Source organism: Dysidea avara, chromosome 6 (assembly GCF_963678975.1).
Source record: "Dysidea avara chromosome 6, odDysAvar1.4, whole genome shotgun sequence".
Lineage (NCBI taxonomy): Eukaryota > Metazoa > Porifera > Demospongiae > Dictyoceratida > Dysideidae > Dysidea > Dysidea avara.
In genome coordinates this window covers 12,733,530-12,758,658 of record NC_089277.1, presented here as the reverse complement: position 1 = coordinate 12,758,658, position 25,129 = coordinate 12,733,530, and the positions used below count along the sequence as shown (strand labels likewise).

General features: G+C 37.2%; 2 protein-coding genes across 2 annotated transcripts; one reads left to right on the top strand and one right to left on the bottom strand.

Annotated features, from left to right (window-relative positions):
• Positions 1-395: 395 nt before the first annotated feature.
• On the bottom strand, positions 396-12,432 carry LOC136258093 (macoilin-1-like). Its single transcript, XM_066051395.1, has 11 exons — positions 12,274-12,432; positions 11,964-12,114; positions 8,647-8,809; positions 8,414-8,537; positions 7,482-7,548; positions 6,946-7,048; positions 6,454-6,893; positions 6,174-6,223; positions 5,935-6,120; positions 2,551-2,812; positions 396-743 (listed from the first exon to the last, which is right to left on the bottom strand). Exons 1-11 carry the CDS (start codon positions 12,372-12,374, stop codon positions 474-476), a joined length of 1,917 nt encoding a protein of 638 aa, XP_065907467.1. The 5' UTR covers positions 12,375-12,432; the 3' UTR covers positions 396-473.
• A 67-nt stretch (positions 12,433-12,499) lies between these two features.
• On the top strand, positions 12,500-25,117 carry LOC136258091 (cullin-5-like). The gene is made up of 17 exons (XM_066051391.1): positions 12,500-12,713; positions 12,916-13,015; positions 13,089-13,259; positions 13,586-13,727; positions 14,209-14,354; positions 14,523-14,603; positions 15,178-15,271; positions 16,933-17,066; positions 17,942-18,049; positions 18,103-18,173; positions 18,235-18,364; positions 18,432-18,690; positions 18,743-18,915; positions 22,191-22,306; positions 24,107-24,271; positions 24,422-24,545; positions 24,867-25,117. Exons 1-17 carry the CDS (start codon positions 12,568-12,570, stop codon positions 25,059-25,061), a joined length of 2,355 nt encoding a protein of 784 aa, XP_065907463.1. The 5' UTR covers positions 12,500-12,567; the 3' UTR covers positions 25,062-25,117.
• Positions 25,118-25,129: the final 12 nt, after the last annotated feature.

Below are 25,129 nucleotides of genomic sequence, written 5' to 3'. Positions count from 1 at the left end.
TGGATGGATCTAATAGTTAGTTGATGAGTCAGTGGTATTGTGTATACGTATAACTGTTAACTACTCCATAGGAGCTACCATGTGTACTAAGACATGATCAATGGAAACAATAGCAACAGCATGCATGTAACATGTATATACCATGCATGCTGCCCTTTGACAACAGCAAATATTACCTGCATGTTTATAGGGAATATGCATCTTGGAATTTATGTCAGTCATGTAGCTTGCTGGAAAAATCCATGCATGTACAACAGACTGACTACATGAAATTGCATGTAACATGCACCATAATTTTGAGGTTTGTTTCTGGTAATTACATCACAACCACATCATTGTAGCTGCACATACCCTGTAGTTACAGAAATTACTGAGAACAGAAAATTCATATTAGCTGATTTATGAGTAATTCTAATAGTTTCATTGTCAAGTGATACACATAATGACAAATACAATAACTAATTATAAATGTCTTAAGGGGAAGGTGGTGGTTTTGCAGTGGTATGAGGTACCACAGCCAACAATTGTGTCATTTGGTGCTTCAACTGTGCTATCTCGTTTGTCTTCCACGCCAGCTGTTCCTGGGTTGCTTCCTCCTTGCGACGTGCCTCACTTAAATAACTGAACAAACTGATTTTGATTTTGGTCTCATCTGTTAGTGATTCTGATAGCTGTTTATTCTCTTGAATCAGCTTAGACTTTTCCACAGTGAGCGACTGAATTGATGCTGTCAACACTTCCATCTGTAAGTGAAATAAATGTTAAATATACGCATCACCTCATTCACCTGAATTTTCAAATAACGTTATGTAACAATAAGCAAGCAGATTTGTTGTTTACTGAATTCATTTAGTATAGAAGAGTGGTTATGCACTCAACTTAATTTATAAGACTGCAAGAAACGAAATTTTATGGTTCGTGTGATCTTTGCATGATATGTGTGGATCCCACCCACTAATTAACACAGAATCATATGAAAGCCTTTCCCTCTACCCAAACATCTAAAAACCTTACAAGAACAAACGTAACTCACGCGCTTCGAAGTGAAGATAGGCATGTTATTATTTTTTCATCATAGCAGCAAAAGATGGACACCGCCATCTTGTTACAACCCCTGGTGCAATCATACTGTACATTTTTAGAATCCTTATCACATAAGGAACGCTTTGATTCAAAATAGAACACAGCATGATGCTCAGAGCGAAAGTCATCAAATTTTAAACAGGTACAATTGTTTTTAATGTTTTTGGGTGTTTATAAGTGTTGATGCTGATAGATCCCCTTATGTCATCTTATTGTTTCGCGCTTACCCTTATTAGAAACGCCTGGGCCTACTGAACAAATTGGTAGAGATGTCAGCTTCATAGCCTGACAAAGGAGTTATAGGATGAAGGAGTTATGGGTCCATTTATAAAGGGCACTAATAAAACGTGTTTTGGGCAATATATTAGCCCTTGGATAATATGCAGGGAAAACCATGAATCAACTTGATCAACCCAGCAAAATAGGTCTGATTACATTCAGTAGGGACCTGCCAATTATGCTCATTATTTTGCCTATTATGTTATGCTGCACTGCTCAAAATTTTGCCTATTATACTAAAACTATTCACAATATTTATACCTAAGTTCCCATTTTTCTAATAAATTTGCACTTTACAGGATAAATAGTAAGTGGCTGAAGCATACTGTAAATCCTTACTTGTCAGAATGCATGTCACAGTAAAGATAGATATACTCTAATAGAACAGTCAGTTAACTGATCTACTGACTGGTCTATTAGAGTATATCGATCTTTATCTGTGATATGCATTTTGATAAGCAAGAATTTATAGTATTGCATTAGTGTTCTACCTGTTATGCTAGCATTGTGCTCAATGCTTTCAGGCACCTATTATGCTCATCATTATGCCATCAGAGCATTCAGACACATTAATCACGTGAATGAATGCACAGCCCAATTATCAATGACCAAAATTTGCAGTCACCATTCCACTACTTTTTCAGCTATTTCCACCCATTATAAATGAACAGTAGGAGAAACCCCAAAATATCAACTGCAAAGTGGACAAGGAGCGTCTCTGCGGCCAGTACAGAAAAGCACTAAAGCTATATCAACAGTTACTGCCAATCAACACCTACGCAGTAGTGGAGAAAGAAAAAAATCATAGAAACTTGTTAGAAAAGTTTGTGGTCACTCTAAAGACACTTGTGATGGCATGTGGATAGTCCCACTTTTGAAGTGGCTATAAATATAAGTGACTCACTCAGCATAGTGATTTTCCCCAGTCTTTCTTTAATTGTACACAATCACAAAAAGTTCACATTGGGTCCCATTGATTTTTACCTCAAAAACATTGGTGTCGAGTAACCGTTACTAACTTAAAAAGAAGTAAACGGATAACCTCTATTATAAGTGGGTTGATACAAATTGACCATACCTCTTTCGTGCATGGAATTCTATATATATATCATGCAAAAAAGCACACATGCATGCACATGCAAACATTACAGTACATACATGTCCTATAAAGAAGACAATTAATCTCACTTCTCTCTGATGTCGATGTTCCCAACTTCGTTGCTGTTCTTTCAACTGTTCTCTCATTTTCTCCATTTCATGATGTTGTTCTTGCACTTTCTTTCTTAGACCAGCCAGTTCTTCTTGTGTAAAGGCATTTGTAATTGCATGGCGATGTTCCCTCAACTCTGCATCTACTCTACTACGGGCCTCCACCTCCTTCTTTAACCTTCGTTCCAAGTCAATAATGGCAGCTTTATCTTCAGTCTGTGATGTTGAAAGGATCAACAATCTGTAAAAAAATTGGTTATGTTATATCTGAATACTATGAGTTATTCCACAGAGTACATAAAAAGTATGCACCATAAGCACAGGATTTTTATTAAAGGCATTTGCACAATTCACACACACACACACACAAACGCGCAGTAGCAAAAGCATGTCCTTTGGCTGCTGTATACATGGTCATATCTACCCAGTGAAACGCTAGGCTATCTGCGACAACGTGGGGGAAATCCTCTTGGGGGGTAGATGTATAATCATGTTTCAGGGTGAACCAAAAGTCCCAACTAAACCTCACCCATTAGCAGGGTTGAGCAATATTTCAATATATCACCAATACTGCCCAATCAAGTGTTGACAATAATAATCACACACATTTATCCTTTGAAACATGTGACCAGATCCCGTAAAAGCCTGTATAAAGCATTGAAATACAATGGATGAAATAATTACGAATTGTTCTTAGTGAAGAAATTAAAGAGCCTAACAATAAAAACCTGAATATCATCTTATTTGCATACTCAAGAGGGGCTTGAAAATTTCCGGTTCACTGAAGGATACGGAAGTTATGGACATTTGTTTATGTCACGACAAACAACAGTACATGATCAATCTTTCTTCATCAATTTTGACTTTGTATGTAGTGAAGAAAGGTGATACAAGGAAAAACTTACCCAGTAAACGATTCTCCTACTCATGACAATACACGATAGTGCAAATGTGTCCTTTTGCTCACAAGTTATTATATAGTTATACAACTGAGTGCTCTACCTGATATAAATGCACAAGCCTGAGGACTGTCAGGCCCGAAAGGCAAGTGCGTTTATACAGGCAGAGCACGAGTGCACGTTGTATAACTGTTATACACCACTCACCTAATAGGTGGGGAGAGTCTCACAAGACAGCTGTAACACTTATAAAGGCCAGATTTCTAACATCGATTGTGGGTAACCAAGCCGAACGTTGCGATGATGTTCCCTCTACAGTACTGCAGCCATCTGAGATATTGAAAGCTATTGGGTTATATCACTAACCTGCATTCGCTGTTTGACTCTCATCATGTAGTGCTCAGCATGGCAGCGTGATCACTCAATCGCTATATAGACTAAGCGCCAGACTAATCGCCACAGTGATTGTCTCGAGCGAAAAAAATGCAGCTAAACAGATGGTTTAAGTAAACAAAACCTAACTACTAAACGACACTAGTCTAATTCTTACTATTCACACTGGCTAAACTTGAATCTGGTGGCATGACAAAAACTGGTTACCACAACCAAACATAAAGGTGAGTATTATTTAGAATATAATAGTTTTATTGAGTCATTGTTGAAGTGGACTACAGTTTAATCTGGGCTAAGATGGCACCAGACTAGAAAGGTGTATAAGTACGTTTATATATATGTATGTAGACTAGAGTTATGGCCACCACGTTAGCTTTCTCGATTGCCATTGGCTGCTTGGTAAACATTATACGTATTGGTGACGTTATAGCCCACAATCAACTTTTACATGTCAGGCTATAAAAGAATTTTAGTGATCTGTGAGGTATCTTTCCACCTATTAGGTGAGGTGTCGTAATGGTCTCGGTTGCCGGCACTTGTGTATTGCTGCACAAAACTGCAGTTAGTGAAATATCTGTATATTGCACTGCGGTCAGTGCATTACAACTTATAATGCACTCGTTTCGGTCTGCAAAACCGCAACCAGTGCGTTATAAGTTAATTTACAACTCTTCGTGGGCAGTTCAAAGGCACGGCCAGTGCCATAATTTGTATATTGCACTGCTGTAGACCGCAGCGAGTGCATTATAACTTATAACGCATTGGTTGCGGTTTTGTAGACCACAACGAGTGCATTATAAGTTATAATGCACTGACCGCAGTGCAATATACAGATATTGCACTGGCTGCGGTTTTGTGCAGCATAGCACAAGTGCCGGTGGGAAGACCACTACGACACCTCACCTAATAGGTGGAAAGACACTTCACAGATCACTCGAATTCTTTTATAGCCTGACATGTAAAGGTCGATTGTGGTGGCCACAACTCTAGTAAACGTACTTATACACCTTACTAGTCTGGTGCCATCTTAGCCCAGATTAAACTGTAGTCCACTTCGACAATGACTCAATAAAACAAATATATTCTAAATAATACTAACCTTTACGTTCGATTGTGGGAACCAGTTTTGTCATGCCACCAGATTCGAGTTTAGCCAGTGTGAATAGTAAGAATTAGATTAGTATCGTTTAGTAGTTAGGTTTTGTTTACTTAAACCGTCTATTTAGCTGCTTTTTTGGCTCGAGAGAATCACTGGTGATTAGTCTGGTGCTTAGTCTATATGGCACACTGGCATGCTGTGCACTACATGATGAGAGTCGAACAGCGAATGCAGGTTAGTGATATAACCCATAGCGTACTAGCTTTCAATATCTCAGGTGGCTGCAGTACTGCAGGGGGAACGTCATCGCAACGTCTGGCTTGGTTACCCACAATCGATGTTAGAAACCTGGCCTTTATAAGTGTTACAGCTGTCTTGTGAGACTCTCCCCACCTATTAGGTGAGTGGTACATAACAGTTATACAACGTGCACTCGTGCTCTGCCTGTATAAATGCACTTGCCTTCGGGCCTGACGGCCCTCAGGCTCATGCGTTTATATCAGGCAGAGCACTCGTGGCCGTTGTATAACTATATATAATGCACTCACTGCGGTCCGCATGAGTGCCATATACAAATTATGGCACTGGCGTGGCCTTTGAACTGCCTACGCAGAGTGGTACATAAAAGTTTTAGTAAGCACCTGTACAGTAATTTATTTCCCTATACTTGCTGTACAAATCGATCTGTGTTGTTGCTACTTTGCAGGGATGTAACACTCAAAGTTATTGGCTGAAACTCATGCAGTTGGTGAAGTAGATTATAAATACGAAAACTAGCACTCATATTGACATTGCAGATTTTTCAAACTATCTGATGGTGTTTCAATTTCACATGCAATAGTGCAATAATGCACATGCAATTATCATATGTCACAAATTACATGTTGCTCAACCTCTGCCTATTAGTGGTTGTTACATCTTCATACATGCAGATGTTTTTGCTGATTGATTTGATGCACTTGCAAAACTCACTTGCTTGTAAGAGTGTCATTCTGGGCCTTTAATCTCTGGAGATCATATCTGTGGTTTTTCTCTAAAGAAGCTAACTGTCCTTTCTGTGATACAGACTCCTCCTCTTGTAACTGACTAGCCTGAAGATCAGCCTTTAACTGTTTTACTTCCATTTGTAAGTGGTATACTAAAGATTCATTTTCGCGTCTGTTTAGAAGCAACAAACAATAACTATATACACATCAATTTGCTACACATACCTTAATATTCTTTCCTTTTCCAAATCAGCCATCAATGCATCATTCATTGACTGTAAAGAAACAGTTGGTAAGCACTGTTTTATTGTGCCAGAAACAGGTGCCACAATTAGATTCGCATAACATATATTATTTGCAGGGAACAATGACAAACATTATTTGGCTATGGGATTTGTTCAGCATTACTGTACAAGGTCATGGGAAAATTACGCTGTACATACAATGGTTTAAAAGGAATTTGGGGAATTTTACAAGAAAGCAAACAACACACACATGCACTAACTTTAACATGTTGTTCTTTTGCTAGCTCTTCCCCTTCCAATTTGGCACGAGGTACAGCTTTCACTGCTGCTTGTTTTTTTCCTGATACATGTGTCGTAATCGGTTGTACTGCCTCAACAGTTAATACCACATGCGACGGTACAGCCTCTTGTAATGGTGACACCATCGGTGTGACAGGTTTACTTTTAGTAGTGTTTACTGACAATGGTGTTGCCGCAACTGTTACTGTTGTACCTGCTGCCATCTCTGGCTGCTGTACTTTATTAACATTACTGGCTGGTTTGGTCTTAGTAATGCTTAAAGCAGATGAACTTTTAGTGTTCTTTGGTCCAGCTGCAGTCCCTTTACTCTTGGTAGGTTTAATACCAACTGGTATATCAGCATCTTCTTTTAACTTAGGAGAATCTGACTTTGACTGCATTTCCACAGGTCTAACAAAGTCTGATGACAACATAGAAATAGTAACCCATGTTCAATTATTGATATAGCACACCTTTTGATTCTTCAGGATTCTCTACTGTCATTGACTTTGGTAAGGCTCTAGTGACTAGGTCACTGTAAAATGTATTCACAATCTGAACTTTTCTTTGATGATGCTAATAAATACAAATGGCAAATAAAACCATGTGCACATACGTACATTGTATACGCACACGATCTCACACATATCATAATGAATGCATGCATCTGAATATCCACACACTCATGCATGGTTAAATAATGGTCTGTTTCTGGTCCTCTACAGCACAGAGAGCTTACAAAATGGTTACTTAGTTCATTCATTGTTAAGAGTTGTTCAGGCTCTTTTAGTTAGCTCCCGGCGGCATATACCAGGATGTCTTAATGGCTACTTGATTATAAAGCCACCTCTTTATAAAGATTCCTTAGGTGAATAATTCATACGTATACTAATGCATGTGCTAATACTAATACACCTGTCTTAAGCAGTGCCACTTGCCCATAAAGACCCAGGTTGTACTGTATACTTAAAAGTGTTCAATATAATAGTTACACTACACACACAATTACCTGTTGTATTACACAAGTGATATATGTTTTACACGCAAATCCAAAAGTCACAACAGGATATCCAATGCTGCAATAAAAATAAACAACTACAGTATTAAAACTTTCCATCATGTACCTAACTAACTATAGATAGAGATTACTATATAAGGATACTGTATAGGCTGTAATTGTGTACAAATCAATTTCTGCACTTCTATATTTACAAAATCCCAGAAACAATTAAAGGTAATATGTATTAGCCTACAATTAAATTTTCACAAAGCTGTTCTACCTAATAGTGCAGTCATGTAAATACTTTTACAATCTAAAATTGATGAAACAATTATAAACCCATTACATAAACGGAATTTTAAAAAGAAATAGGGATTGCCACAACACAACAGATTGCTGGGGGAGAACAAGCAAAATTACATTCTAAACATATTGCAAAACATTGTATCCCCTTTTCTGTACTTCCTACACTGTATTTACTTTGTAGTAACTGTGAGAATGTAACAGCAATGGTAAACAATACAGGTAGCACATAAAATGATGTATATAACTATCTATTTTAAGAACAATCTACCTAAGCTAAACAGCTTTCCAATACACTTCACTACAAAACTATGAGTTCTATCTGCTGCATTATACTTGCATACAGCAACCAGCAATTGCGTACGACATGAGTAACTCCCTGAATTTATTATAATGTAGGGGGAACTAAAAGTAGCAATTACTATACAGCCTACAAATTTATCATTTGGGATAAATGACCACACTAAAGAGAGAGAAAGGTTAGTCAAAGTACCAGGAAAAGTGCTTTTTAATGCTCACGCTGACTCTAATTTAGGCCAACAAAAAGTCTATATACATGTGCAAGTATACAGACAGAATTCGTAGAGATGTGTACTGACTGAAATTACATGATCATTAATACTAATGTATACACATACCAGTGAGATGCAAATGGTCGTGATATGTTAAGAAGATACTGCGGTACTTGGTTGAACCGAAATATCATCTCGTAATACAAAAATGGAAGTAACATAACAAATATCACCACAATCACTCCATAATCTAGAGAATACATTGCAAACATATGAGATTGGACTATTAGATAACACTGAGGCATGTCAGACAAAGTGTGTGTGGAAATAGCAAAATTCCATGATTACTACACGCTTACTTGCATATACACCATTTAGCAGAGGATGCGGCTCATCAATCTGCCATATCATCTGCAGCCATATGTACAGACTAGCTAGACAATGTAGCCAGGCTGTACTGAGTAAACTTAGACAAAATATGTCGACGTATACCACCAGTGCCACAAATAATAGAGTGAACAACTACAAGAAATGAAACAAACAGAATTATTTCATACTAATGGTCTAAGATCAAAATTTAAAAAGCCAGAAATGTGTTGGTCTAAGTATGAGACACCAGTCAAAACACCAGCGTGGTTGAAAAAATAAATTTCAGGCTTATTATACAGTCACCTACTAGTAACATAAAGAGGTAATGTGGCAGTGATAAATTGTATTATCTGCTGGATTCAGATGTATAGTAACCAGTTATAGCACCATGTGGAAAATATAACACATGGGTGGGCAATAATAAACTTGGTTCTATATTAGTTTCCCGAACATACTCTCATACTATATTCTCCATACAGTATTGTGCTTGCCAGTGCTGTAGTAATACTTAAAGCACTTACGTAGGCAAAGATCAAACAAATAAGAGCGCTATTATTTCCATAAAGCATTGAACGGAAAATACAGCACAGTTGATCATGTGTGTAACACTTTAAATCGTCAGAAGTAGTCAAAAATTAACTATGAATATAATTATTACATTAACAAAGTCATAAAAGTGATTATCTACATAGCTAAGAATTTTCCACAATATCACTCATAAGATTGCTATGTGTCAACATAACTTCATATCATCCAGTACTTCTTATGCTAACACTAACACCAGTCAGTCTAGAGACAACTCACACCTGATTACACAGGTAACAAAATAATGTTGTCAACTGATGGGAAACTTACACAGAATTTTACTCCAACTCCATAATTGACCACAAAACATTACCTACAGGCATTTGTACAAAGAAAAACCTCATCGATATAATAGTGTCACCTATGGGACTAAGAAATATGGCCTCAATAAAGAGGTATTTACACCCTGTTCACACTAGCCCAGTAGCATGGTTCGGAACGGTACGGCTCAATAAAAAGTGCAATGTGAACATCGTCCATACCGGGCGTAACCGAACCAAGCCAGCCCACCCGATTGAACCAGGCCAGCACGGTACAATACGACAATTACTCACCAGGTGCACAAAATAATTTTGTAAACTCAACATGCAATGAAGAAGGGCTCAGAAACACTGTTCGATGCAAGGTTCAACACAAAAGAAAGCCTAGTGATAGTTATGAACTACTTGTCATCATGGCAGTTACCGTTTCACTCACTTCGATTCGCGGTGCAATTTCTGTAGCTCTACACGGCCACCTATCTATTGCTGTCTTGTTAATATGAAAGAATTCCAGCACAAGAGACTTTAAGGGCAAGAGCTGCATCCATTTTTAGTAAGCAAATTAATTAATATTTAATTGTGCGCTTATGGAAACCGGATGGCTTAGCGAGCAAGGTGCGTAGTGTGAACAGAGGCAATACTGGGCCATACTGAACCGAGTCAAACTGAACTGTGCTATCATGCTAATGTGAATGGGCTGTTACTAATTATACCTTAGCAGTGTACGAGACCTACTACTAGAGGCAGCCACTATTAGAGGTGGTCCTAGGTTTTGCTATGTGTCTATAATAACAGACATCAAAGAAAGAGATCACTAGACACTTGCATTAATTAGTACTATGTAAATTCAATTAACAATGATCAGTCACTGTATAATTGCTACAACCATCAAACTCACATACAGTGTATCATACCAGCAACCACATAGTGTGAACATGCACAAAATAAAGCACACGAAACTTCTGTTACCTATTGATTTGTTAGTACTATATGGATGGTGTTTTATTGTGCTTTGTGTGGGAGGATCAAAGTGCCATCTCGTGCTGTATTTCCATATTGTACAATTAGTTGTATAACTGTACAGTTATGTGGCTAATTGGGTAAATACAGTACAGTTATGTAAGGAATATTACAAAAACAACCCCACGATTGATCACATGCATGACATTGTAAATTGCTAAAACTAGCCAGACTAATCCTACCAGCTAGTTCTATCACTAGAAATAGATTACATGAACAGTTACTGATAGTCTGACACAGAAATTTGAAGCAACAACCCCACACAGACGGCACGATGGATCACATGCATGACACTGTCAAATGCTAAAACTATCCAAACTATTCCTACCAATTCGTTCTCGACTACAAATAGATTATATGACAACTTACTGATAGTCTGATCACCGAAAATTGAGTACTCAAGAAAATTGCTCCGAGCAAGACAACCAGGAAGTACAATAAAACACTTAAGGCACCACCTATGCTTCTCTAGATAAAGAATTTTATTTGAAATTTCAAACGGCTATTACAATTATACAAATAATTGATCATCATTGGTTGATGAAAATACGTTGAATGATTATCAAATATTGTTATATAGTCAATTTGGACATGGAAATTCCCATCATAGCTTAATACTACGCACAATAAATGAGTTGAGCTTGTTATATTGGCCATTCATACAAACAGTTAATTTCGTACATTATGCTTTGACAAATATGGACCAGCTTTTCTAAACGTTTTCAGGGCTATATGTGATGTATGATAAATATACAATGGTTTAGGAAATTTGAGTGTTAAAGCCTTTCTTTTTTAAATTCAACTACATATGTGATTTTATTAGGGCTCAAACGAACAGTGGTTTTTACTATTCAAACATTCTCTCTTCATTCACAACTATCGAATACTCAATTACATGTGATTGGTACGTATGAGATATCAATAATCCTGATATACAATATGCCTCCTTAATACAATACAGAATCAAATTGATTTGATCACTTACAGAGACCTGTATGTGAGATCAAGAATTTTAGGTACTGTACACCTGATGTTATATATTTCCTTTGAAACAAATATTTGAATAATAGAATATTCGTTTGACCTCTAGAGGAAACACTATGACTCAAGTGTTTTCTTTTTACATACATGACATAAAATGCTAAAGTACAATTTGTGGTATACATAATCACATTCAAATATGTACTAATTAATTAACCCATATTGTAACTATGAATATTTAATAACTGTAAAATGTTGGATTTGACTTTGTGGACATTTATTTACATTTTCACATTGTCAAATGTAAAACGTTGTGTTGTACTGCACAGCAGTTGTTAACTAGCTATTAAATACACTGTATTTGTTTCCATGGTGTTGAAACTTGTGTATTTGTCAACAGGCTTCACATGTTGTTCCATAGTAATGTCATCCATAGCAATTTGCTACCCACAGTAACTCACCAATCCTTGATACTTGTAAGAATCTATACAACTGGTGAATAGCAGTCCAGCAGTGTACAAGTATTCCAGTCGAAAATCAGTAATATGGTCGAAGATGATAATGCACGCTCCCAGAAGAACATACTTACCATAGTTTCCTAGCAACCAAGTCCTGCACACAAAGAAAAGTACAATAAGCAAACACGCTAATCGTTACGTAAATGTTTAACCGTTTTAAAGACTGATTTATTTTACAAAGTTGAACACAAAGTATAAAGTCCAGATATCGAAAATGAAACAATAAAATGTTTCCGCCAACACTTTAACTCACGTCAAGCTGGACGAATTACTTTCTATCGTCTTGGCACGCTTCCCTAGCCGTTTGGATTTGCCGTATTCCAGAATACGACGCTTTATACTCGACACAGTCATTCCGACTGTGCAGACGTTTATAAACTTCGTCGTTCGAGTTTTTCGAACTTGGCTTGTTGATTTACGGTAATTCCTTATACGGCTTCCTTTAAATATTTCTTGCTTACTATTTGATGTGATTATTTATATTTACGGTCAAGCTTGCATAAAAGATAAAAGCCACAATCGATTATTGCTTGTGTGCATCGTCGTCATGCCGAAGTCTTCGGGTCTACTAAAGAGCCAGAGCGATAACAAACAGTCGCAATTTCAGGAGAAATGGCCCAACATGAAACCCGTTGTGTTGAAACTTCTTAGACAACAGCACGTGAGCCGCGACGAATGGCAGGATTTGTTTTGGTATGTATGAACTGAAGAGAACAAGTTAGCACGCAATAGTTACAAAGACACTTTAAGTTTGGAAAACAATTCTAAGTAGAAGTTTGAGCACGTGGAGCCACATTATTTCAGCCTCAGTTGCTGTTTGAATTTTTTTGTGTATTATGTTCACATTCTATAATTATTATCCTACTATTCACTTCAAAGTTTGCCTTCGTTTCAGGGATGTACATCTTGTCACATCATGGGATGACAAGGGGCCAATGAAGATACAGAAAGCTCTAGAGATAGAATTTGATACCTTCATATCAGGAGTGAAAGATGTATGTTGACCACTCCTGTATTATGTACGTGCATGCATACGTATACTTGTATTTCCTGTGATTTGTTTATCAGGAGGTTCTCTCTCATGAGGATGACAGTGTACTGCTGAAGGCATACATCAAGGAGTGGACCAAGTACTTTGCCCAATGTTACTATCTTCCATTACCATTCCAAGCAATGGAGACTGCCATGGCAGGATCAAAGCCAACAAAGAAACAAGCTGATGGAAATAGGGTCAATACTGTGAGTTCTTTATATTTCATGCTATATACTGTACATTTTAATGATGGTATTGAATAGCTCACCAGTATAAGTAGGTATATTCACTAACGCACATGTTAAAAATGCTATACTATGGATGTTAAATGCATGCATGCTATATTATACATATATATATATATACATACCAGTTAATAAAGAAAATTCATCAGTTTATAATGTACTGTATAAACTAATCTATATACAGTGTAGAACAGCAACCTAATGATGCGTACATATAGGATGTAGCTTAGCAGAGAATCTTTATGTACAGTGCTCTTATAAGCATGTATGTGTGTGTTCCCTTCTAGCTAATGTTAAGCATGTGGAATACTAGTATATTCACATCCATCAAAGACCGGCTGCAGACAGCGGCCATGAAGTTATTGCACAGTGAACGACAGGGAGATGCATTTGATTCTCAGCTAGTTGTTGGAGTCAGAGAATCATTTGGTGTGTATAACAGGGTACATGTATGTATGATCATGAGAGTACACTATTGCCCTACAGTCATACATCTTATCCGTAACTTGTAATTCTTCCCCCCTTGTATTCCAGTTAAATGGCATGCAGACTTTAGTATGTTTCAGCTCTTGTAATGTCATCTTTAATTGGATGATATCTCTTTGAGATCCCAAGTGTATGTATATGTTGCACTGTTAGAGGCTATGTACAAGAGTTGGAGAAATCATGCTTTCAGTTGTGTAACTATTTCATGCAGTACATATGGTAGTACTGTATATATTAGGGTCATGGAGGTTTGTACTTTATCATTAAAAAATGTTGACTGGAAGCCAGCCTCATAATACTTTTGTGACAGCTAAGACTATCAATAAGGTCTTGGCATACTAAATTCAGTCCCTCCTTCCCCTTTACACTGTACATGTGCAGTTCTTGCAATCAGTGCGTATCCTTAGTTTGTCCATTTGTACAGTAAATCTCAGTACGGATACAGTGAATAAGCTAAAGATATACCAGGAGAATTTTGAACAGGTCTATAAACACTCAGCAGTCGAGTTCTACACTTCTCAGGCTTCTGCATATCTCAATGATAATGGAATTCAGAATTACATGAAATATGTGAGATGGTTATGATAATTTTGTGTACTATACTATACATTATTCACATAGTATAATAGCCATTAAATTTTTACTGTCCTATGTTTATATGCATGCATATATGGGTGTATTCTATATACTAATGGTGCATCGCATGTTCTATGTGTATTTTATGAATAATGCCCCTAGGCTGATGAAAAACTGCAAGAGGAAGAAGCTAGGGCTATGAGATATCTGGAGACAAGAAAAGGCTGTACATCTGTTCCTAATGTGAGATATCTGTATCTTTCATTTCCTTCCTTACCAGGCTTTTTAATAAGTGGGGCTTTTAATTTTAGTGATAGTAAGGTAGAATCATACATTAATTTTATAGAAGTAATTGTAATGATAGGCATGGAGGTCATCAACACAGTGTGTTCTATAAGTGTATTCAGAGCCAGAAACTCTGTGGTTAACGTACAGGTGTACATGACTGCAGTGCATGCATGGGCACTATACCTTGCATGGAGCACTTTTTTAATACCACTGATAGCTCAACCATTAGGCATTTACTGGCTATTTAACTTGCCAATTGTCTGGACCAGTCAATAATATGGAGCAATGTACAGTAGTATTTGGCTGCTGAGGGAGTTTTGTGTATCAGGTGCAGTCTCTTGGTACTAAAATTTTCTATCGGGGAATCATACATGTACCCCCAGACCCCCTAGCTTGGCATGCTGTATGTATATCCTTCATGTATGAAATGTCAAACAGTTGGTTTGCTTTTGTGTTTGAGTCACTTCATGTTGTACTTTTTGCACTGCAACGCAGCATAGTAAATAATGTTTGTCTGGTTGTCCACCAGTTGATGAAGGAATGTGTGGATACTCTGGTGAAAGGCTACACCACTAGGATAGTAGCTGAAGCACCAAGCCTCATTCAGAATAATGAAGTGCCAAGTGAGTATGTGCATGGTATATGTATTTGTAGTTGCAAACAATATACTCAAGTACACATACTGCATGTATCTGCAGATGGAGAAAGATTTTATTATAAGTGGGTATTTAAATGGTGTAAATGAAGTGGTTGCATCTGGTTTTATAAACCAAATTATTTGAGAGAAAAGTAGTACTGAAACATACGTACACAAAGGATGAAATGAGTCACCTATGCCCACAGACTGTACATCAGTGGACCAGATTTTGAGTTTGGCACCTCTGACCACTTGGTCACCCCAGCAGGTAGCAGGCTTGATTAATTTTAGCTGATATGCACTACAATACACTTCATACATATAAAAGTTGAATGGCTTTAATGACACATGAATTATAACTGTTGTACATGTCCCTAGAAACTGAATGTTATATTGTTTGTAGGTGTGAATTATCTATAGTAACCTCTTTCAAGTTTATGCTGCCTTTAAAAATCATCCTACATACCCTGTACATCTTAAGTGACAAAAATTACCTTTACGGAATAATATTAGTAGCATCAAATACAGCATTAAAAACAAGAAAATACTTGCAGGCGGCCGTAGAATTTTTTCAAAAATTGCTACAACTCCTTTTTGTCTGCCAACCCACGTAAATGAATTTCGAAGCAGCACATCACCACCATTTTATGCCACAATAATGAACTCACCAGTGGCATGTACCTTTTAGGGATCCAACAAATGTGTGCCCTCTGCTCCTTCTCTTTCTTTTTATCTTCAATCAGGCTGGTTGTTTTCTTCATGCAATGAGACCATATTGAGGCATTTATTTTGTTCAGTGTCAAAGCTATGGTGTCATTTATGTCTTCTTTCACTACCTTTTATCGCTTGGATCCCTATATTTTCTATAGTCATGTGACTGTTCTATTAGGGTGACTGCTGTATTAGAATAACTCGAGTCAGCCTTTCACCTACATGTACCAGGGGCATGCATGGTCACTATTTCATAATGTCACTCTGCTAGGATTATAAAAATACGGCTAGACCAATAATAAGGGGTACATGCTGTAGTCATCATGATTGAGTAAATAGATTTGTCTTTGCATTCGGTCATTATAATCAATCAAGATTGTTACTGGATGTGGTCTCAAACCTTCAGTGTAGCTCACAGGGCTATGTTGTAATACCATTATTAATCTCATGTTGACTACTTCTTGTTGCTTGGACCCTTACTTCATTTTATTTATTTTAATTGAGTTCGAGTCATGATAGAATTCCATTATTGTACTGTAACAGTAATCAAAGAGAAGAGACTTGTAATATGCTGACTGTACAAACCAAATTTCTTACTGTAATGTGGTACGTGCTCTAAATTTTAATATGTACAGCTATAAATTTGAAGAAACAGCAGCAGTAAGGGAAAGAATTAAAGCTAGACTCCATTGATAGCTTGGGAGACTAAGAATTGGCTTTGCATATGTACTCCCTGAGATGGTGTTGACTCAAAATGCGGCTTTTACACAAAGAAAAATGGTATATACAGTGTATGTACAGCTGTGCACTATCAAGGACAGTATGGTTGCTTACAAAAAAATAATGTTTACCTTTACACTCATGTACAGTACATAATACTACATGTACTGTAATCAAATGGTTCCCATGCATGTATGTACTGTGCATTCCCTACAGAGTTGCGCCTGATGTACCGTCTGTTGAACAGGCTGGGTCAAGAGGGATTGGAACCATTACTACAACACCTGGAGAGCTTCATCAAACAAAGTGGCCTTGATGATATGAAAGCCTGTGTTGAGATTATTGTGACGGTATGTTAAATTACAGAGTACATATATAATAGTCAACCATTTCCAACTAAGTGTTGCTGTTGACAGATCAATGCAGCAATTGGTAGACCATTTGTGCCAATCAAAGTTTTCATCACTTTTGTTAGCCTTTGTCACCAAGGCAGTGCAACTCTTTTGTCTTACAGCCGCCATACACTGTCCAATCAAATTATGGACATTCTGTCCAAGCAATAATTTTCCCTTACAGTATATTGTATCTGCGTTGTTTGTATATTATGCTTGCATATTTCACAGTAGTCAGTAGGGATTTACACTGTACTGTAAATCAGGAAAGTTCGTCGTCAAACAATTTTCGTCGCTAGCTGTATCAATGAAAATTAAAACGACGAATTATTTTACTAAACGAAAAATTGCGCATACTAATATTAACGTGTAGTTATTCCGTCAAAAAATTTTCGTTGATTATGCCAGTGACGAAAATATGCTGCGTCGAAATTTTAATAGATGAAAATTTTCTATACCAAAATTTTCCTGATTTACAGTAGTACATGTACATGATCATCTCATCCATGCCTTCAAAAACATTTTATTTTTATTTTGCATCAAGATATTAAGTGTCCATTAGAGACCTACTGTAACATGAGGATCTACGTGAATTTTAAGTGAAAGTGATTCAAGATTTTCCATTACCCGAAACTCGTAAGAAGCTCCGTGAGTTCTTGGGACTGATCAATTTTTACCATCGTTCCAACACCAAGGATTTTAAAATACGAAGATCCTTTCTACTAGCAGGTCTCTAACCATTTTACTATCTCGTTATCTTAAAGTATATTATGCATAAGTGACTGATTTTAAGAAAAAACTGTAGTCTAACCCCACCCCTTTTACTGCTGCAGGACTCGGAGAAGTACATAGAGGAGCTGTTGAAGTTGTTTACTCAGTACAGCAAGCTAGTGGAGGAAGCATTTGAGAATGACTCACGATTTCTAACATCCAGAGACAAGGCATGTAGTAATAACAAAATATAATGTACATGTCAAATTATGCATTTTTTCAGGCCTTTCGTGAAATTGTCAATGAAACAAGTATATTTAAGCTGGAGTTGAGTTCTTCTATTGGCAAGGCAGGGTAAGTGTGTATATGTATGTGGAGTCAACATACAAAATGAGCATGTACTTACCATTTGTAGACCGTCACGTGTTAATCCAGAATCAAAGTGTCCAGAGCTACTGGCTAACTATTGTGACTTGTTGTTACGTAAGACCCCCATGAGTAGACGACTAACATCAGAAGAAGTAGAAAAAAAACTAAAAGATGTGGTGAGTTATAATACTGCTTTACTGTATGTTCAATGCAATTATGCTGTTGATTCATTTGGCTACACAGTTATTGGTATTAAAGTATGTTCAAAACAAAGATGTTTTTATGCGTTATCACAAAACACATCTCACTCGGCGGCTAATCTTGGAGACATCAGCAGACAGTGAAATGGAGGAAAATATGGTTGAATGGCTGCGAGAGGTTGGCATGCCAGCAGACTATGTTAACAAGTTGTCCCGAATGTTTCAAGACATGAAAGTCTCTGAGGATCTTAACTCAACCTTCAAAGAGTCTCGCAAATCAAGTGGCGATACCACTAATGCAGGTATGTTTGTTTTGTACCAGCTTTAATTTAATTGCTATTCTATTGTTTTCAGATCTTGTCAATATCAAGGTGCTTAATGCTGGGGCATGGTCAAGGAGTTCAGAGCGTGTTCCTGTAACGCTTCCTCGTGAGCTTGAGGACTTCATCCCAGATGTGGAGCAGTTCTATCGTGAGAGACATCAGGGTAGGAAACTCCATTGGCACCATATCCTATCCAACGGAGTGGTAAGATATTATACCATAAGCACCTACTGATGTACAGTACAGTATTTCCATGTGCATGTACAGTATACAGGGGTATATGTAGAGTACATGTACAGTATATTATGTCTATGTGATGTACTGTACCTCGATCGCTTCAAAAGAACACTGTGCATGTAAACCATATGGTACATTTTAATTTTGACCATGATGAGAACAGTTGATGTGATATACCCTGTATTGTATACTGAAAGGAAATACCTTACTCTTAACCTGTAGGTGCATTGGCACTCAGTATTGACATTTTATCTACAACCATTTATTATTTGATGTTTGTTGTTGTTGTTGTTTTTTGAATTTTTAACATTACACTTTTCAGAGCTAAATTGCTCCCCTTTCTCATTGTATTAACTGTATACAGTAGCTGTACGGCGTTTGCTGCCAACCCACAATGGAGCATGTACTGTAACTTCATCATATATAATGAATCCATGCAGCGGTTGCATGCAGTCACAGTGGCTTGGGTGCCATATAAGTCTTCAATAGACATACTAAACAGTATATGTAATAGTTGTATGTATCAAATGAATCTCGATACAACTAGCAAACAATGAAACATCCCTGCAAAACAGTGACTTTTGCCATTTTTAGATATACACTGTATATCTAGGCCAGGGCTCTTATCTTAGTGCATACCGTAGCCTTGAAGTTTGTGCTGGAACCCCATTGTTTGCAGGTTTTGTACTGTGATTATGGAGACTCAAATGATAGTGATATGCAAGCAGCATGCAACACATGTCCTACCTCCTGTGCATATGTATCAGTTGTACTGCAATGCTTGTGATTTGCCTGATGATCCTCAGGCCTGTAGAGTGTACGTAGAATATTAGGCAAGCCAAATTATTACATACACCCTGTACATACTGTAGTTCTGTTCGTACCTGCAGATATGCTAGTAGACATATACTCCCTAATTTAGCATGTACTGAATATTTGTACCAATTTTTATTTAAAATTCCTAATTTTTCTTTGTACAGGTGTATCACAGTATGATAGTACTGTATAGTAGGTACATGAAAAACATCACACAATAACCAGCCTCACTTTTCCCTGATGATGATTAGGCAGTTTTGGTTAGGTAAAACTAAGCATAAGCAAGCCTTTAGATCAACCTGAACCACTTTCAACAAGTTGCTATGGAAGTATAAAAAAATATTAAACAGAATTTTCTAGTGGCTGACTGACTGACTGAATAACTGACTGACTGAATAACTGACTGATGTCTTCAGACAAGCGTAACTCAATAACGGCTAATGGTACGGGTTTGATTTTTTTTACTGTTCAACTTTGCTTCAGCTGGACATGTGCCTTTTGGCATACCGCAGTACATACAATACATTCTTCATTGACTTACCATGCAGTGTCCTCCTTTGTGTCCCATTCATCTTTACTGACAGCAAAAGGTGTCAATTTGGCAGTAGTACATGATGGCTTCCCTTCATAATGGAAATCATTCATATTTTTTAGTGGCTACTTTGATTGCAAAGGTGCTTATTGAAGTTCTTGATTCGTAACAGGTTGAACATAGCAGACAACGAAGCATAATGGATACTTCACTTTGATGTTAATTGATAGCTGGGGTGCATGGTGCTATTTCTTTCTTTTGATGTGGTACACATGGGTTCACCAGTCATAATAATTTTATTTTACAAAAAGGTTAACAATTGCACAAGAATTTTCAACTAGAGTAGGGACTGATAAAAAGTACTAAAACAAGCTAGAGTAGTGCTTGACATTAATTAAATCACAGTAAACAATGAAGCACTATTGTGCAAAATCCTCAGGGAGATTAAATAAACATATGGATGTACTTCTACTCCAGCTTGTTTCAGTACTTTTTATTGATGTGCTATGGTCCCTACTCTAGTTGACAATTCCAATTTTTTTGTGAGTACTTGTATGTACTATTTATAGAGCTGAGCGATAGTGCAACTATCATAATCACAATTTGATAGTAACTTTTATATCATGATAATGATAGTATCACAATAGTTACTAGCAGTTATTAAAGACACTCGACTTCACATAAACAACACATATATCTGCTTTTCTAACACTCCACTAAAAATTGTTATGTGTCAGTATTACAGTTGTTATCTTTGTTGTCCATGTTCAAGTTACTAGTCTTTTACATTTTCCTGAACTTCAATGCTATCATGTTTGCTTTTGTTATCCATATTTTTGGCTAAGCACAGATATGAATAAGCAATCGCGTGATAGTATACTATCGAGATTATGATTGTTAATAGCTACAGTATCACTATAATCGACTGATCGCTACTATCACTCAGCTCTAGCTATATACTGTAGAGTCAGATGTACACGTACAGCACTAAAGATCACGCACATTTGTCACGTCCTGTGTCTCTAATGAGCCATGAAATTAGTGGTACAGTTACAGAGTACTACAGTACAAGTACATACACTATATACATACAGTGTACATATTAAGAGTTCATAAAAGTAATATTATGGACTCTTGATACAACTTGTTATACAGACATTGCTAATACCTATGATACTGTATTTATATAGACAACCAAGGGGGGGTACAGTACAGGTGTAGATCATGACACGTTGAAGCCCACGTGCACTATGAAGCGCTAGTTAATATTTTTATTAAATGCAGTAATACTACCTGTTGGAAGTACCAGTCAACGTTCCTATTCTAATCGTCTATAACCACTGTAACTGTTGGCTTGAAACCGTGACTGCCATGCATCGTCATCACTATAAGCCCCATGTTACCATACTGGCTGGGTTTTTTCACTTGAGAATCACACCGTTGCAAACAACAAATAAAGTAGAACTGAAATATGTATTGCACCCCGTCCTCTACTTTTTGTACAGAGACTATAGGCTCACATAAAATTCTTGTGCGATACTATTTTGAATTCATGTGGACTTGTCCTACGCTCCCTTATAGACAACCTCCCTTGTTTCACTACTTTTACACCTGTATTTTTATGAGCTAACAGTGAAAAATCAATCCCGTTACACTTGTCTGAAGGTATCAGTTAGTCAGTAGAAAATTCTATTGAATAATAAAAATTAAAAATCTCGTATGGAAGCGATTAAGGTCCTACTTACTGAAGGAAATTTGGGCTTGGTTATACCTATCCAATCCTGCCAAGACACCATGAAGGCCCAATATTATTGTATATTGTGAGAAAGTGCAAACCATGATCCGATCCCTTATACACTGTATACTGTATGATTCTAATTTTGTATTTGTGCAGGTAGCATTTCAGAATCAGGTGGGAAAATTTGATCTGGAGGTGACCACGTTTCAAATGGCTGTCCTGTTTGCTTGGAACCAGAGACCACTGGAAAAGATATCCTTTGAAGATCTCAGGTATGTACAGTACATGTATATATTGTTTGTGCAGTATTAGGGACTATAAAATGTACATCACGTCTATACATAAATGTCAAGAGTATATAATAAAAACCAAGAGTGCTGAGCGGTGTATTAGCCCGTGATTAATGATTGCATAAAATAAGGATATTTTAGTAATTGTTCGTTTACGTGAAATGGTAATTTGAAATGCGTACTGGGCAATGGGTCTTTGTTTGCCAGTTTTCCGTGTTATTCAACCAAGTATTCAACAGTTATTGTACAAGGAAAGTGTAGTACCCAAGATAATTCCAGCTTGCTAAAACAATGGTTGCACAAATAAGTGTGTTGCCACGCCTTCAGGGATCCACTTAGCAGTGCCAGAACTTTAACATTAGCCATTTTCCTGTAACGCTATCACCTTTTCACTTGGTTTAGTGGCCGAATTGGGCTAAATACAACAACCCTTAATGGCAATATAAACGAACAATTACTGAAGTATCCGTGTTACTTCATGCAATCATTAATCACAGGATAATACACCCGTTCGATACTCTTTGTTGCTATTATATACTCTTGATAATGTACATACAGTATACAGTACTCTATAATTCTTGAGAAAACAGTTTTTAAAAAAAGAAAGTGTCTGATTGTTGACTTGACAACATGCATATTAGCCAATTAAGAGAGCAGACCTGTCTAATTTGGCTTGATCACCAATTTGCCACTTCCCCTCAGGGATGAAAACTTTGATGGTGTAAATGAAATGTTGGAATAACAAGATTTTAAGGGGTTGCTGTATTTGGCGGATCAACGGATGACGTGATGAGCATATTCCACTGCTCATTGGAGATGTTTTACTGCTAGCTGCAGCCCATGCCGCAGCTGTAATCCTACGATCATTCTACTGTATAATTTACCTTCTTTTCTCATGGGAGGAGAGTGTGCCCTGGCCATCAGACCACTGCATTGATCTGCTTTCTTGTTCAGAATCTTCACTTGAAGATTGACAATAGCTAATCTGCTCACCAAGCTAACTTACTCAGAAGTCAATAAAATCCAGTCTCCTCAAACATCTGCCTATCCATGGCTAACGATGTACACGTGCAGCGCCAGATAGTGGACTATATAGATGTACTGGAGAGATGGCCAATGAGGCCTGTGCTTTCTATAAAAGTTTAACTTCCTTGCTCTGTGGTCTGAACCTTATGCTGCTGTGATGGGATGGCTTCGATGCTGCTTGTTTTTCTCTTTGTTACGTTCTGCCATCCGATGTATGAGAGGATCTCGCTAGCTTTTCTGCAGGCTCCTTTGGTAGACCAGTCTTGACAAGCTCTGTGGAGCTGGTTCAGGCAGAAACAGGACTCACTTCTTTTAATCTTGTAATTGTTGTTTGTTTTTGTGTGCTATTGTTTTTATGTTAATTTAGCCAAAAGGAAAAAAAACTATATACGTTTGACCGTAAATGACCATAGCTAAATCTGTAAATCTGGAATGGTGCGTGGGCACTTTAGTGATGAAGTGAAGTGTGCAGCATTTTGTCATCATTAGTAAAATAATTACACTGTATTATACCAAATATACTACAACACACTCCAATGAGCAGTGGAATGTGTTCATCATGCGATCCGTGATCTGCCAAATATACCAACCCAATTTTAAGGGTAAAGTACAGGGTGTAGTAGGCTGTAGTACTACAAAAATTTTCTAGATGTTGAATTTCATCAAGAGTTATTTTTATAGACATGTACCCCAGTACTGTATGCATTTAAGATTGATGAAGTGCACATGTGCTAACATACATTGTTGATCCTTCAGGCTTGCGACAGAGCTAATGGAGCCAGAGTTGCGTCGAACATTGTGGTCACTAACAGCATTTGCCAAGATGAAACGACAAGTACTTCTGTGTGAGCCCCCAGCTTCCTCTCCACGGGACTTTAAGCCAGACTCTATGTTTCACATTAACCAAGAGTTTGCATTGGTGTAAGTTAATTTCTACAAAAGAGGTACCTACTGTACGTACTGTATATACATCAGAGACCATGACTAGCAGTATAAGACGTTATGTACAGGCTTTATATTTGTATGAATCTGATCATTCCTGTTATTACCATTTTGTGTTTCTCCATCCAGGAAGGCAGGTAAAGTTCAGAAGCGAGGCAAAGTCAATCTCATTGGGCGACTTCAACTCACCACAGAAAAGACAAAAGAAGAAGACAACGAAGGAATAATTGCTCTCCGGGTGCTAAGGACACAGGTATAAAATGTTCAATGTGTACATAGGTTGGTGACTGGTATGTCTAAAAACTAGCATGTGGTTTAACCAAGAGTTAATAATAAGAGAGGCAATATTTAACTCTTGGTTTAACTGATCAACAATTTTCTGCAATTTGATGGCTTTTTCTAACTATAGTGTAATTAAACTATACTGGGCTCTAATTCTTCTGAATAGCAATTTGTAGTTGTCTGATGAACCTTTGCTTAGCAACAACTTGCATACTTGGCTTTCTGCTGCACTTTACACCCTAGCCTTTTAAGATTCCCAGGCAAGGAAAATACTTATAAAATCTTTTTATAGGAGGCCATTGTGAAGATCATGAAGATGAGAAAACGCATCACCAATGCTGCACTACAAACTGAGCTGGTTGAAATACTGAAAAATATGTTCATTCCACCCAAAAAGATGATCAAGGAACAAATTGAATGGTTAATAGAGAACAAATATATGAAAAGAGATGACAAGAACATTAATACTTTTACATACCTTGCGTAAAGTGTGAGTTAGTATATTTTTTTCAATTGCAATAAAATTAAGTATTGTATATCCGACTTATCCACTCG

Excerpts from the sequence above, each read along its gene's own strand:
- LOC136258093 (XM_066051395.1), bottom strand. The coding sequence starts at position 12,374 with ATGACTGTGTCGAGTATAAAGCGTCGTATTCTGGAATACGGCAAATCC. Across the intron at positions 12,115-12,273 it reads AGTAATTCGTCCAGCTTGAC|GACTTGGTTGCTAGGAAACT; the intron begins GTGAGTTAAAGT and ends CTTTGTGTGCAG. Across the intron at positions 7,549-8,413 it reads CGACCATTTGCATCTCACTG|CATTGGATATCCTGTTGTGA; the intron begins GTATGTGTATAC and ends TTTTTATTGCAG.
- LOC136258091 (XM_066051391.1), top strand. The coding sequence starts at position 12,568 with ATGCCGAAGTCTTCGGGTCTACTAAAGAGCCAGAGCGATAACAAACAG. Across the intron at positions 17,067-17,941 it reads GTGTTGAGATTATTGTGACG|GACTCGGAGAAGTACATAGA; the intron begins GTATGTTAAATT and ends TTACTGCTGCAG. Across the intron at positions 24,272-24,421 it reads AACCAAGAGTTTGCATTGGT|GAAGGCAGGTAAAGTTCAGA; the intron begins GTAAGTTAATTT and ends TTCTCCATCCAG.